Consider the following 16,287-nt stretch of genomic DNA (forward strand, 5'->3'; position numbering starts at 1 on the left):
TGACTGACAGGCCAGACTTCATAGAGAAGCCCCAAGAACTCCTGATACAGCCTGAGACACATACACCTGAATCAAAAGTGTTTCTCTTTGAGTACAAGCCTGACAAAGTCAACGCAGCAACTTCAGAAGTTACAGGGGAAAGCGTTCTATGGTGCATCTGATGAGTGTATGCTGCTGGAAATTAATAGAGCAAGATTCCTTCTAGCACCTTCACACACCCTGCATTCCCCCACTGTGCCAACTACTGCATCTGACTGCTGTGATCACTGCCTGTTCACTACACTCTGGGCCTGGCTTTTATATACTCCTCTGCCTAAGACTGACTCACTGGGTGCTTGACCCACCGTAATCAAGGACTGTTAGCAGCAGCTGTATCTAGCTAGATCTCCTCTCAGGAGAAACTAAGTTCTTCTGTAGTTGTCCTTGCCTAGGTCTCCTTTCCAGTTTGTAGTAATCATCCTCCAGTTCCTCAGGATTCCCCAGAAAGATTTCACAACTTCCAACTTCCAGTGATATCTTCAGAAGTTCTTAGCAGAAATCTGACACTTCTGCACAAACTATTGTGTCTGCTTGCTGCTTCTTTGAGTTTGTTGAAACCTGCTGTTACCATGCTCGTAGTAAATAGTTTCTTCCTACCATTTAACCTAAATCTACCCTCTTAGTTTAAAACTGTTGCCTCCTTGTTCTATCACTGCTCTCCCTGCCAAGAAGTCTCTCCCCAGCTTTCCCGAAAGTCCCTTTTAGACACTGCAATAGGTATGCAGCAAAGAGGTCTCCCTGGAGCTTCTCCAGGCTGAATGAACACAGCTACCTGTTTCCAATCATTCTCCTGGCCTTCCTGGACCAAACTGAGCAGGTCCATGTCCTTACGCTAGAGATTCCTGACTTGAATGCAGTACTTCAGGTGGGGCCTCACAAGAGAAAAGAAATGGTCAATTATCTTCCACAGCCTGCTGGAAATACCTCTTTTGATGTAGCCCAGGATACATTTAGGTTTCCAGTCTGTAAGCAAGATTGATGGCTCATGCTGAGTTTCTCATCAAACAACACCTTCAAGTCCATCTCCTCTGAATTGCTCTCAATCCATTCTCCATCCAGCCTGCATTCATATTTAGGATTACACTAACACAGATGGAGATCCTTGAACTTGGCATTGTTGAACCTCATAAAGTTCATATCACAATACCTCTTGTCCAGTCAAGGTCTGTCTAGATGCCATTCCTTCCTTCCAGCATGCTGACTGCATCATGTAGCTTGATGGTTCTGGAAAACCTGCTGAGGGTATATTCAGTCCTACCATCATGTCACCAACAAAGGTGTTAAATATTCATGTGTCAATCCTCGAGGAATGCCACTGGCTCCACCTCAACACTGAGCTGTTGACCAAAGTTCTTCGAGTGGAACCATCCCACCAGTTCCTTATCTGTGACATGTTCCATATGTCAAATCCATGTCTCTCAAATTTAGAGACAAGGATATCATGTAAGACAGTGTAAAAAATTTTACACAAGCCCAGGTAGATTATATCAGTTAATTTTTACATTTTGCCCATTTTTGTTTATCTTCTCCTTTTAAAACTTTATGGACTCTCAAGGATTGGGCTGCCCAACTTCTACTCTTAAATTAACTGATTGATTGATTGATTGATTGATTTTTGTTGCTTTGTACACAGCCTTACAGACTAACAGCAATTTTTCAGAACCGTAAACTTGCCTAAATATTGTTTTATAATCAAATGGCATAACCAAGAAAAAATGTACTTCTCAAAGGTGACATTAATTTGTAAGATTCCTTTCCTGACGTGGATTTCAACTGACTTGAAAAGAGATCAAAGGAAAAAATAAGAATCAGAATATCATCAAGAAGATATCATACTATATTTCTACAATAGTGAATATTTGTTTTCATAGACAGTAAACAACAGTAAACATTAAATACATATATCTTGTTCCATATTGATGACAATGCTCCAAGAAAAATAAAATTTTTAATATATGTCATGATTTAATTAGTTTGTGCACACAAGAATAGAAGCATCTGACATATCCTTACTGATGTTTGTATTTGAAGTTACAATGAGTTATCTCTTCAGATAAGGGCCTAGATCTTCTGTAGAAGTTGAATGATTTTCTACTAATGTGGACCATGAAATAAGACGTATCCATAAACTCACACACATGTTCCAAAGCACACCAAATATTCAGTCACAGATGTACTCCTTGGCCAAACTGGCTACTTAGGCTTTTACTGCAGAAACAGTAACAAGACAGGTGAGGATGTGCTCGGCTTTTCTCCTACAGCATATAGTTTAAAATTAATGTATTAAAACATTATTAAGGTTCCATAATAATTAGGTTTTCCTGCAGGTAAAAGTTCAAAAACATATCTAAAAAACACTCTCCACAATCCCAAAAGGAAGCCGAGCTCCTGAAAATCCTCATTTAGGGATGATGCATGACTCTAATGCATTTAGTCTTTATGTGAATATAGAGGACTATGATGTTTGGCTGATTTTTTTCTACATCGTAGGCTAAGTAAAATAGTATAGATCATATTTTTTAACAAATGTATAACAGGAAAACGTTAGCTTAGCTTGGTTTATACTACTTTATTTTAGTAGACTTATAATGATAAAAGACATTTTCTAAAGTAAAACACTAATCTCACTTACAAATGGCCTTTTTACAAGTGTGACATTTATGCTCTGAAGAACATTTTTGTCACTGTTTTGTTTTGAATATTCATTAGATATTACTTAATTAAAAAATTTAACTGATGTTTCTATATGACTTCTTAAATTGTAGACACTGCTTTTTGCTTTGATGTTGCTAATGCAGAAAATTATCTCCATCCATTAATTGTTGCCTTATTCTCTTTAAGCTATGCTAATACTTAAAGATTTGCAGTTGCCAGAATGGTTTCCCAATTTTGGGTAATTCTGAGAATAATCAGAAAGATGCTGTATTCTTTATCTTTCATTAAACATTAACTTCCTATTACGTTTCATAGAGATGATGTTTATTATATTTAGTGTATCTGGAGATACAGAAGGTTCCCTCCATCTGCTTTGGAGGTGTAAACTTTCTATTATAAAATGCCCTTCATAACTATTTTTCTTGAGATTTGAGTTACATGGAAAAGCCCATGACAAATTTTGTCCTACAATGTTTGTATAATCTTTCCTTAGCTTAGCCTATGTTTTACCTTTAAAACCAATGCTATTTTGTTAATAACAGACTTCACTACTTCTGTGCTTCAAATTTATATTATGTTCAACATGGAGTCAGTACTTATTTTGAGAAAAAAAAAAAAAAGAAAATATAGCTATTATATATAGCTGTAGCAGATACATTCTTCATTTTTTTTGCTTGTGTTTTTATTCTACTGTATTTTTAAGAGAATATCCATATAATTAAACAAAAGCCTGAGTGAATAAAGAAAAAGCAGATATCAAACTGTAATCAGCAAAGAATGAAAGCACTGCTTCACTTTGTAAAATAAAATAAAATAAAATAAAATAAAATAAAATAAAATAAAATAAAATAAAATAAATGTTTAATGACTCAATTCCTCATTGATGAAAAAGCTTGTTGAACAATTATTACTGTTATTTACGTTTTTGTGTTGACCAGCCCTTGTGTGATTTCTACTGTGGAAGAACGTCAGTAAGTTTCATGTGGGTCCATCCGCATTCATCCACACTCGCATTCCTCTGTAAAGGTAACTTATTGATTTCATCAGGCGCCCTCATTCAAGCAACTTTGTTGCCAGGCCCCTGAAAATCCAGCTATTCTGATTCAACTCACTACAGTAGGGCTTAAGTAGTGGATTCAGTTCTCCAGAAGAAAAGGGCTTTGTTACAGCTAGTGGTCAAATTGGTCATCCATTAGGAAAAATGAATTATATGTTCCATAGAAATCTGGAAGAGAGTAACAAACAGCATGTGGTTAGAGGGAACAAACAGTTCTAATCTGACCTGTGAGAATGGTGTGCACCATTATTAGCAGGTGTCAAGGCAGACTAATAAAAAACCTCACACAGATTTGAAAGAGTCAAAACTCTTACATTTAGCCTTGTTTAGTCCTATTTGTTTTCAGCTTACTTCAGTTTTGTTTTTTACTCTCCAAATAAGAAAATGTTAAATAAAGACAGAAACTGCAAACATATATTTAAAATCATACAGTCTATAATTAGTTGGAGGCAAGTACAATATGTAAAATGTAAAGGTTCTTAGCAAGAATCAAATTTCTACATCAATTCACTTTAGATGTGTTACCAAGAGGATGCCAACAAATTACATTACATTTCCTCAAAGATATGCATTCTCTGCAAATAGATCTTGAAGAAAAAAACAAAAGCAGAAATTTGCATTACAAAAGTTTAAAGGACAAACAAAATGGAACTGCCCACCTTTGCTCTATGTTCTTGTTTGTGTATTAGAACTACAGAAACCACCACAAGTTTAAGCAACTTCCCTACTCATATGTTTTCAGCCATACTTCAGCTCAAATTAGATAAGGCTTCAGTAATTCCCCAGGGATCCCCTCAGCTATGCAGTGTATCAAGATCTATACTAGGCCAGTGCAGTCTAATTCTAAAGTCAGGAGTTTAAATACACATACACTTGTTTAAAATTTACATGACTTTGGTCCTTGTTTTAATCACATCATCTAATGCAGTATTTAAAAGCAAGAAAAGAAAATTGATGTAGTTGAAAGCAATGCCTTATTTTGCCTCATCAGTTACTAATATTTTTGAGAAGAATAACTTGACTGATTGGAATGCTGATTGATTTTTTGCAGTCTGGAGCTTTACATATTCAATAAATGCAAAGACTGGCAAGTACTTCTACATGATACTAATACCAGGCAATGAGGCACTGCAGAACTGTTTTCTGGTAGATTTTTCATTTGGATTTAAATAAAAGTGATCGATCTGACACTGAGGGAACATATAATGAAAATAAATTAGCTTGACAGGAATGTGAAAGTTTATTGGTTTAAATAAATAAACAAACACGTAAACAAACAAATAAATAAAGGGAAGAAAAGGGAAAAAGGAAGAAAGAGAAGACGGGGAATGGGGGGGGGGGGGGGGGGGGGAACTGAAAAAGTGGCAAAGGGGGGAGAGGGAACCTGCCAAGGTAGCCAAATGTCTAAGTTCCTTAAGAAATTCCTGAGACCAACTGAAGTTTTCAAATACAAAATTTCTTGATTACTTGCTGTCCAGTTCAATTATTATGATTTTAAAACACAGTGATATACTTACTGGAGTATTTTAAAATAGACAGGCTATTCTAAATTTCGTGATTTGAAAGTCATCAACTTGGTGTGGAAACAAATTTCTGTCAGTAAATGCTTTCACAGACTTTTTTTGTTGTTGATGTTGTTTTTTTTTTACAATACTGTTACCAGCAATAATTATAGTTTCTCTCCTAGAATGGAGTATACTTTTTTTACCTGAAATTCTGTGATCATTACAAGCACAGAAGTTATCCAGCTGGGTGGTACTCACACATCTATATTGGTCTGAAGCTAAATATGTTGTGGCATGTATAGTGATTCATCTGGGCATGAATACGGAAGTAAAAGTAGTAAGCAGAAATACTTATAGAAATGCTATGAAAGTATGATGAGGCTTCTTAATGCAAGGTTTGTTAATGATTAATGTTTGTCGCTGATTTCTGATACTACAGTAAAACAAAGCTGAACCTTGTCAGAGGTCACTAAGAATCAAATCAGTTCATCCAAGCTTGTCAGCAGACAGTGATTTTATCTAACCGGTTATGTTTAACCTGGAGGAAACGAGAACTATTGATTACCTTTGCACTGTGGTTTTTACTGTAGGCTACTTACAGTGAGACTTCCAGGATGAAGCATCAGCCTTCCTCTGATCCCACATCCCCTGAGTGCCACAACCTTTTCTTCTTGGTTTTCACTGTCTGCCTCCTTGTCTCTTCAGCATGGATGTAGATGTCTGAAGTAGGGAAGCTGCTTCTTGGGCCATTTCCCTTGCAATTCATAGGAGACATGCAATAGCCGAAGAATAATTTGTCCAAGTCTGCAAAAGAGGTGAAGAATGTTTGCAGGACTTAATGGGTCCAGGGGTGCATGTTAAGTAGAACCTGGCATTGAAAATTCAGAATACTGGGGAATTTATTGTAGTTCTAAGAATAAGGCTATTTTTTTTTTTTCCCATGAAAATGATACTGTACAGAGACTCCTCAGCTGCTGATTTCAGTGCACTGCCTTCTTACTGGGTATCAAAGGCACTCCAGAAGAGCCCCTTTCAGGCATGTTTTGAGCTGCTACCATCTGTTGAAAAAAATTAAAAGCTTACTGTGAACTATACAGTGCCTTTTTCACAACAATGGTTTTCACCTATACCCAACTCTCGTAACTTATTTGTGCCATGCATTTTCCTCTGTGAGTTGCTTTGACTAGGTCTATATTTCTTTGAAGGACAACCTTACTTTCTATTATACCAAAAGTTTTATGAAAGCCTGGAGTAAAAAAAGAAAGCAGAGTAGGCAGCACCAAAGTCTTCTTCCCTAGTCACAGTTGGGCAGCTAAACCTGTGGCTGTGCCCCTGACCAGTTTATGTTTGTTTATGTGGCTCTGAAAGATCAACCACTGGGATGACTGTGACAGTTTTGTCTCCCTGATTGTAAGACTTGGACTTGATCCATGTTGGTCAATTCCAGCTCAGGATATTCTATGGCTCTGAGTTAACATGAAGTTGAAAGGAGTTACAAAAGTTAAACCCATGCAATATTTTCATATTTTCCTTTTTTCCTCCCCCCCTCCCTCCTCCCCCCCCTCCCTCCTCCCCCCCCTGATATCTGACAGTCAATGGTTTATGGGCTGATTTGGCATGGTTCTGTGACTAGTGGGGCAGAGGGACCTGTGGATCTGCACCCCGGAAAGGGATAAGGGGAAAAGGATAGAGAGACGGGCCTAAAACAAAGCAGTGGCAACGATCTGAGGAGAAACAAACTGATTTACTAAACAAGATATCAGAATGCAAGATAGCACACTATAATACAATACAGTACAATACAATTAGAGTTGAAGGTAATAAATCAAATATAATGAGAGAGAGTGTCTGAAAGCTGAAGGCGTTACTCTAATGCCGAGGCAAGACATGTGGTTGGGATGGGCAGAAGGGAGGAGAGCCCAGTCCTGTGACTTTGCCAGGGATTTCCTCTCTTCTCTGAACACAGAGTCCTCTGGGGTATGCAGTTCTTCTGCTCTTCTGGAACAGGTACCCAGAACTGGAGCATTAACTCTTTAACTCCCAGTGCACTACGTGATGTTATGATGTAGAATACCAACAATCAAAAATCGTAAAACCATGACGCTGACCCCCACTAACAAACTGACAAATGGAGAAAGAAGCCCTTCTATTTATGTTCTGTGTGCGTCTGCCACTAGAGGGGGAATAGAGCAAATGTGAGCAGGTAAGAGCCATGTGTTACATACACTCCTTTGCTTAGCAAAATGCTAAGCGTTTCAAAACTCCCGTGTTTTATTCCAGACTCTGCAAGAGACCCACCAGCACTGTCCCTCTGTTAGACTGCTGTGCCCCTCCCCGCTGTCTTTCACCCTGATCTGCCTCATCTCTAAACTTGCAGCTGTTCCTAGTCAGCGCTCCTGCATAGCCCCCACCCTTTTGTCCATCCCCTGTCCTATCTCCACTGCACAGCTCCACCCTTCAGCCTTTTTTGTCTTCCCTGGCATTACACAAAACGGTCCTTCTGAACTGAAAGGCGGTCTGTGCGCAAAGCGGCGAACAGCTCCCTGCCCCCACTCACCCCATGGCGCATTGCACCCCAACCTGTGCTGCAGGAGAACTGCGGGGTCTGCGCATCCAGAACCACCCAGCACTGTTGCACAGCTTCGGAGAGCTGATCTGGGTCTGATCTGATCTGTGAGACACTGCAACATGTTCTCGATACGGAAAAAACTTAGTGAAGATTTGACTTTCTTGGATCCTTCAGAAGACTTAATGTTATTGGTCAGATCTTCTACAGTTTTAAAATCTTTAGTGGGATTTTTGTGGAAAAATAATAAAGAAACGCCAGTGGCTTTCAGACTTCAGATCATGGGGATATCAGAGCTGCTTGGCAAGAGCTCACACATGCATTGCTAGAGCTTTCAGCACTGGCGTGGTTCTCATTAACAGGCAGCGTGTCCCAACTAGTTCCCCAAAGCGTTATTCCGACAGAGGCGCTGGGCACGGAAGCCTTCAAATCTCACAAAATCACATCAGTCAAAATTAGGAACTAAACATGGCCGCAGTGGAGGACAGGCACCCTCAGCGCTGGGGCCCCCACCGCTGAGCCACGAGGTGCATCCGCTGAAGCTTGTTCGAATGTAGAAAAAAATCGACTCAATCTGGAACTTGGGGCGATCCCATTCGTCTGCGTAACACTATACGGGAGGAACAGCGTCAGTACAGCGCGCAGCCCTCATTCTGACAAGTCTCTGCCGAGCACCGGGCTGCCGTCGACAACGGCTTCGGTCGAAAAACTCTCTTCCCCGGTCCTCTCCAGGCGGCGCCCCGGGGACGGCCCCCTGCTCCGCTCTTCCGCACCGCTGCCCTCAGCGGGTGGGGCGCGGACAGCGTGGGACCGGTGCCCGCGCGGCGGAGGAACAGCAGCTCCACCCCCGAGGCCGCCGCTCGCCCCCTGGGCCCCGGGGCGGCGCGGTCCGTTCCGACCCAACCGATCCGCGGGGCGGGGAGTGGGGGCGGTGCCGCTCCCGTGACCTGCTCCCGGCACCGCCCACCCGCGCGGGGGCGGAGCGCGGCGCTCCGGCGGCGGCGGGGCCGGGTGCTGGCGGGCAGGGGTTCCTTTCGGCGCGGAGCGTGTGCGCGGCGGCCCGCGGTGCTTCGGCGGCGGCAGCAGCACTCCGGCCGCGGGGCGGGGGAGGAGGCGCCAGACTCCGGCGCCGCTTGCCGGTGGCGAGGAGGAGCGGAGCGGCCGGAGGAGAAGGAGGAAAGGAAGCGGGGAGCAGCGGCGCTCGCTTGGCCCGCGGCGTGCCGCCGCCACTTCCCTGCCGGGTGCAGCCCGAACCTGATCCGCTGCCGGAAACTGCCGGCTCGCCTCCGGCCGCGGCGCGGGGCTCCGGGCGGTGCTCTGTGTCTGACGCGAGGGGCGAGTTCTCGCACTTCTCCGGAGAGCGCTCGGGGCTGCCCCGCCGGAGGAGCGCCGTTGCCGCGGTGCCGCCGCCACCCGGCGCGGGGGCAGAACTTTCCCGCGGCTGCACCGTGCGGGGCGGCGGGAGCGCGGCGCGATGAAGCTGAGCCGGCAATTCACGGTTTTGGGCAGCGCGGTGTTCTGCGTGGTGATCTTCTCCCTCTATCTGATGCTGGACCGGGGGCACTTCGACCACCCCAAAAGCCCCCGCCGGGAGGGCACCTTCCCCAAGGTGAGCGCGGCGCCTTCGGGCCGCGGCGGGGCGAGGGCGAACGAGTGCCCTTCACACCGCGAGGGGAGAGGGCGGAGGGGACGGGGAAGCGAAGGGGGATGGACGCCCACTTCCTGCCCTCGAGCCGCTACGCCGGGGGTAGCGGAGAAGCACGGCTGCGCTCCTCGGCGGCTGCGGCGGCCGCGGCGGGGCGGGTGGGCCGGCGGGGCAGGACGCGCGGTGCCGCCTCTGGGCGGCGCTGCCGAGCGCGGAGCGGGCAGGGAGGGGCGGTGCTGCCTCCGGCGGCGGCGGGGCTGGGGGCGGCCGAGGGGGGCGCGGGCTCGTCGCGAGCCGAGCTCGCGGCCGAGGCGTTGGTACCGAAAGAGGAGAGCTGGAGGGTGAGCCTCAGCGGCGTTAACAGGTGGGCTGGGGGGAACGCCGAGTTCGCTGGGGCCGCCGTTGTCACTGAACGTTGGTTTGGAGCCGGAGGTGGCCCGCAACCGGCCGCGCGGTGTGGCTGTTGGACAGAGCGTGTCTCGGTGCCTGCATGTGTGGAAGGCTAAAAGCTGCGTAGTTGTAGTGTTAAAATAGGCTTCTCTATTTGCAACAGGAATTAAAGTATTTTGGAGAACACGCAGCTTGCTGTGCAGGAGGACAGAACTGCTGTGTGTAAAGAGTTTTACGTTCTTGCAGTAGTAGACCAGAATTACAGGAAATTGGGAATTGAAGCTACCGTTCGTTTTGCTTTCTTGTATTTATTCTGCTTGGGAAATTAAACTGGAAGTGTCCTAGTACAGCAGTGAGGTATCAGGTGGAACTCAGAAGGCATGCCAAAAAAGTAACATTTTTCTGATGAAGTAACTAGCTTCTCTTACAGTGCAAAGACAATAGCTGACACCATTTTATTTTTGGCCAAGTTAAAAGCCTCAACTTCAGTATAGGAAAGGACACAGTTCTGTTTCTTGGAGTTGCAGTTCAGAGGTCATCTACTGGCTGTTTTTGGAACTAGGAGAACGGGAGAGAAGTAGTGGAGAAGAAAGACCAGACTCTTGCAGCTGCATCTGCTTGTTCTGTAACTCCAGCAGGAAGATGATGTGTGTGGTACCTGTAAAAGCTTCTGTGACTGCTGTTTTGGTGATGCAGTCACTGCCGGTATCAGCACAGCATCTCATGTCTTTGTATCACTAGTTGAGTTTAATCCTGGTAAAGAATAGAATAGGAAAGCACATCTCTTTTTATGTCATGCTTTGATTTCAAAAACTGAAGTGAATGTGGGAGACTGACTGGATACGTTCAGTTTTCCATTGTCAGTAGTTGAAATGGTGAAGATTTGACTTTCTTGGATCCTAAGTTGAAAGTAGTTGAAAGTAGCAGTTGAAATTCCAACAATGTAACATTGGTCTTGTGGTGTAGAGTCTGGTAGAGGAAAACATTCTACTGTCTGTCCTCCTTCCCCTCTTTTGAGCCCTGATTACTTTTTTCTGCCTTTTCCAAACAGAAATCCCTTTGAAGCTGGTTGCTCTCACTGCAGAATTCTCTGCCAGCACTGTTTCACTCCTTCTTTTGGGTGAATAATTACCCTTTTCCTTCCTACTGCTTTATCCTTTGTGAAGGTTATATGTTATGCTGATGGAACTTTAAAAACTGGAATGCTTCTGAGCCCTATCATGCATCAGCTTAACGTTGAAATGGAAGATGAAGAAGGGCAAGGGAAGCTACCAAAAATATTTGAGAAGAATATGCTGTTTTAGCTTACAGTAAGACTACGTCACTGTAGCATTTCCAGAATGCTGTATTCTGTATGGTAAGTGAAACTACTCATAGATGTAAAAACTTCAAGCAGGTTTTGTGTGTGGAAAGCTTTGGCAGCAGCATATTGCAAGTCTGTGGATACAGGAGGACATTTTTTTCATGATGACAGAGGTCAGTTTTTTTCTTACTGGTTAGAAAAAGGAATTGAAATTTTTTTATGACTTTTTTTGATAGCTTCACTTTATCTTTTTCTGATCTGATAATGTGTTAGTTTTTCAACTTTGTTTCAGCTTTCTTACAGCTCTGCCAGGAGACCTCACATGTCCTGAGGGTTACCCTTCCTGACGTGTATTTTATGTAACCTCAGAGGACAGAAGTGGGTACCAGTAGAAGCATCCTCCTCTCTAAGCTTATAAGTGTGTCTATCTACACTTCAATTTCGACCAGAATTAGAGCTGGGATTTTTTTAGCTGCCAGTGCCTGTTATCTGCATTACTTAGAGAATGTGGTACCTAATACCATTGGTAAAATGCTGATAATTACTGTTCAGATTTCATTTCCACAGTTTCTTCCAGATGCTGCTTATTGCATGGTCTCATGATAGTGTGCATCAGACTGAGGCTTGTGAACCTATCTTCTTTCAGCTGCGTCTGCTGTTGTGCTCAAGGATTGCTCTTCCTGAGCTTGATTTCTAGTTTGAGAGTTCAGGTAGTTGTTCAAGCATGCCAACAGAATTAATTGCCAAAATAATTTTGGGAGGAGCTCTCCCAAGAAGCATAAATATCCCTAGGCAGGTGCCTTTACATGTTCTCTAACTGAAGTGCTTGAAAATGCTTTTTGCTGCTGTGTGAAAGAGAATCTGTGTCTGACTCAGGAGGTGGTGCTAATATCTTCTGTTCAGAGGCTGAATTTGCAAAAGCTGGCTTTGGTAGTCACTTTCAAAGTGAATGTTGTCCATGCACCATTGTAAAGTGGCATTACAGGAACTGTAATAGAATTTGAACTAATGAGATAATTTATAGCCTTGTCATCACTAATGGTTCATTTATCAGAAGATCTGCATGTTGCCGTAAATAGGAAGTGCCTGAGAATTTTGGGAAGATTAGGTACCTACAGTGAGAGATTAAGACTTGCCTCTCTTCTGATTCCAACATGTGACTTCATGGGTCCTGTCTGATTATTGTGAATGTATCATTCTTAACATGGCCGTATCACAAGCTCAGTCTTTCTCTCATAACTTGTTTGTAGCCACTGTAGGATCTCTTCTTGCTGTATTATACCATGGACTCTGGTATTCTTCCACAGGGGTTGTTTCCTTCCTCTCCCATGCTATTTTTCTTTATTTTCCCTCAGTATCACTCTGATGTGGATCTCCAAAGTCCAGTACTGTTAGCATGACTGCTTCCCATTAATGCTCTGCTCTGGAAGAGCATTTGACTTAAAATCTCCTTAGAGAGCTTATCAGCAGTTAATAATGACCTGCTCAAGACAGCTCAGGCATTGCTATGTACTTATTTTAACATTCTCATTTTAGTCAAGTGTTTTTACTATAATGGTTACGCTAGTTATATAAGTTCTAGAGAGTAACAGTAGAATTGCTGCTGCATACCTTTCCCATTCCTTCACTCCTTTAAGTAAACAAATAGAAGCTGCTGGGGAAAGTACCTCCTTTTGGTAAGGCTGTGTGAAAACATCTGTGGCTGTGTGAATGGAGAGGAAAATGCTCCAGCTATCAGTTCTTTGCGTTTAGAAAGCTAATGAAAGATCCTGAAAGTGAGAAGGACAAATTGTACGGCTGATTTGCATGCCTACTGCCCTGCCTTGAAATAGGATGCTTCCTGTCTCAAGACATACAAGGATGCTGTGTGTTCTAGCATCCTGTCTCAGGATAGGAATTATGTTTCTACATTGTGCAGAGCCAAGCTCGAGGTGGAGGAATAGCCTTAGATGCATTTTTGTATTATTATTGAATCAGTCCTCAGCTCTTACCACTGTGTAAATCACCTAGTGGAATTTACAAAGGAAAACAAAAAAAAAAGTCATGGTGTATATTGCTTCTGTCTGTAATAACAGAATTCTCTGAAATAGCTTTTGTGACTCTCTGGTGGAATGAGGTTTTGGAATGGTGCTTAGTTCTCTGCTGTCTCTTGTGCACTGAGTGTCAGGGACAGGGGATTCTTGGGCTAGATTGATACAGCTAAATAAAAATTTCAGTCAAATCAAGTCTGAAGTGGAGCAGCTTCACTTGGAGATCCAGTGTTACTGTATGCAGATGAGTACCAAATACGAATAAGCACATATTAATTATTTGCTCTTTTAGATTCAAATAGGAAAAATCATTAGCCTAACTGCTTATTTTCTCAACTAACTTTACCATGAGCTAGAGTAAATCCATAAAAGCTGTTCATTTACAGAAGCTGGTGGAGTATTTTTTTTTGATTCTGAATTTTGCTTGACTTAAGCATTAGAGAGCATGGTGCACTCTTAAGACAAAGAAATACATTAAAAATCCAGTGTTTCTTAAATTAAGTGGAAGATTTATTTGGGGGCAAGAATATTTTTGCTTCAGAAATATGTCCTTGATATAGTCTTCACTCTTGTGCCTGTGCAAGTCAAAGCAGCAACACAACAGAGCATCCTCTCTCACTACTTGGATGGTGATGCTCTGAGCTTGGAACAAAGCGTTTTTTTTTCTAACCACTTTCAGATAGCTTGCTTTTGGCTTTTATGGGACATGTCCCCACCGTGTGCACAGATGTTTCTGGAAATATGTTTTTGTAACTCAGATCTGCCACAGTTCTGGTTGATAACCAGAATAGGATGGAGTAATTGCTCCATTTTATCTTAAGTCTTTCCCTTAAACTTTATTAGAAGGAAAACACAAACATATTGCAACTTTGATCCTTAGTGTTTTGCTGCTTTTTCTTTCTTCTTTTTTTTTTTTTAAACAGTCATTTGCTGAATCAGATTCCTTCTGATAAACCCCTCCCAATCTCCCAGTGCTTTATTATTTCAAACTTGCTCCAATACTCTCATGTATGTGAAATGCTTTTATTGGCTCTATAGCTGCATTGTCTTGAACAGAGATGATGAAATACAGTTCTCTAAAAGCAGTTGGCTTGTTCTTTCATTTCCTATATCCTTCCAGCAAAGGATTAAGGCCTGGCTGTTGAGGTTACTACTAAAGCTTCTCTTCTGGCTTCCTGTTTTCGAAGCATCCATGTGATGCTTCATATATTTTTCAGAAAAAATACAAGTAGTGATTATTGCACTGCGCAGTGTTATTTCATCTGTGCTTACCAGTTGCTTGAAGGTAATACCACTTGGCTAAAATATAAATGATATAGTTTGGAGCAGTAATAGGAGGAAATTGGGGCCAAATACATGGCAGAAACACTGGCATTTCCCTGAGGACTGAACAAAGGCATCTTGTGAGCTTTGCTCTGGAGTTACGGGTAGACTAGTAGTTCCTCTGCTGAAAGGCAGCCTGCCTTCAGTTAGCCTCAATTTCCTTTAGGAGCACAGTGCATTGTCAGCTTGTGCTCCATGGTTGCCGTGCCCCTGTTCTGTGCTTTACATAGCTCAGCTCCCTTCAGTGTTAGCAAGTCTTCATGCCTTTTGCTTTTGAAATAGCAGAATCACAGAATGTGAAGGACTGAAAGGGACCTGATATGCCACAAATACACATCTCAGCTGTGGTTTTGCTAGACAAGTTGTAGTGAAGTAAGTGAAATCAGTGGCTTACCTAAACTACAAATACATACCTTTTGTTGCTTCATGTTCTTATCATGATCTCACAAAAATATTACAGTGACCTCAATTAGAATAGTTCTCTGAAGGCAGGAAATTTTGCCAGGCCAGTCTGGTAGCCTTCTCTGATGGAATGACAGCGTTGGTGCACAAAGAAACTGAAGTCATCTTCCTGGACTTCTGCAAGGCCTTTGACAGGGTCAAGTGCCACATCTTTATCTCTGAACTGGAGAGAGATGAATTCAAATTTGGTGAGTAAAGAATTGTTTGGAAGGTTGCAGCCAGGAGGTCGTGTTAAATGGCTCTGTGTCCAGGTGGAAGCTGGTGACAAGTGGTGTCTGCAAAGGGTCCTTCTCAGGACCAGTGCTCTTCAGCATCTTTACCTGTGACATAGACAGTGGGAATGAGTGCATCCTCAGAAACTTTGCTGATAACTCCAAGCAGAGTTGTGCAGTTGGTATGATGGAAAGAATGCTATCCAAAAAGACCTATACAGGCTTGAAAAGTGAGCCCACGTGACCCTTGTGAGGTTTAACAAGATCAAGTGCAAGCTGTTGCACTTGGGTTGTGGCAATCCCAGGTAAGAGTACAGACGGGGAGAAGAACTCATTGTGAGTGGCCCTGCGAGTACATGGGGATCCAGTAGACAAGAAACTGACAAGAGCCATAAGTGTGTGCTTGCAGCCTGGAAGGCCATTAGTATCCTGGGCTGCATCAAAAGAGGGGTGGCCAGAGGGAGAAGGAGGTGATTGTCTCTTTCTTTTCTGCACTTGTCTGGAGTACTAGGCTTGGGCCTCAAAACAAGAAAGATATGGAGATGTTAGAGATGTCTAGATGAGGCCGCAAAGATGATTCGAAGGCTTGAACACTTCTTTTATGAAGAAAAGTAGAGGGAGCTAGGCTTATTCAGCCTGGATATTGGGGCACCTCATTGTGGCCTTCTAGTACTCGAAGAAAGCTTTGAGAGACAGGCTTTTTACATGTTCTGGTAATGATACAACGTGAGGGGAATGGCTTTAAAGTGAAACAGGAAAGATTTAGGTTAGATGTTAGGAGGAAATTCTGTACTCAGAGGGAGATGGGGCATTGGCACAGGCTGCCCAGAAAAGCTGTGGATGCCCCATCCCTCGAGGTGTTCAAGGCTAGACTGGATGGGGCCCTGGTGTAGCCTGATGTAGTGGTTGGCAACCCTGCCCATGGGAGCTTGGAACTGGAATGATCTTTAATGTTCCTTCCAACATAAGCCATTGTGTGAGATCATTAAAAAGGTTATTTAGGTAATTTTCGCTAATAAAAATAAGTCTTCTGCTCAGTTTAATAAATGCTATAAACCTTGACTGGTGCTTGTGACTGATGTTTGTTGTTTTTTTCCTTG

At 43.1% G+C, this 16,287-nt stretch overlaps 2 protein-coding genes across 2 annotated transcripts in view; one reads left to right on the top strand and one right to left on the bottom strand.

Moving 5' to 3' along the window:
• Positions 1 to 16,287, bottom strand: part of PJA2 (praja ring finger ubiquitin ligase 2) — a 293,785-nt gene that overhangs the window by 121,642 nt on the left and 155,856 nt on the right. The window lies entirely within an intron of this gene.
• Positions 8,812 to 16,287, top strand: part of MAN2A1 (mannosidase alpha class 2A member 1) — a 113,708-nt gene continuing 106,232 nt past the window's right edge. The window contains exon 1 of the mRNA XM_048931363.1: positions 8,812 to 9,431. Coding sequence (XP_048787320.1) covers positions 9,297 to 9,431 — 135 coding nt within the window. The 5' untranslated portion in view covers positions 8,812 to 9,296. The remainder of the gene's footprint in view (positions 9,432 to 16,287) is intronic.

Source organism: Lagopus muta, chromosome Z, assembly GCF_023343835.1.
Source record: "Lagopus muta isolate bLagMut1 chromosome Z, bLagMut1 primary, whole genome shotgun sequence".
Lineage (NCBI taxonomy): Eukaryota > Metazoa > Chordata > Aves > Galliformes > Phasianidae > Lagopus > Lagopus muta.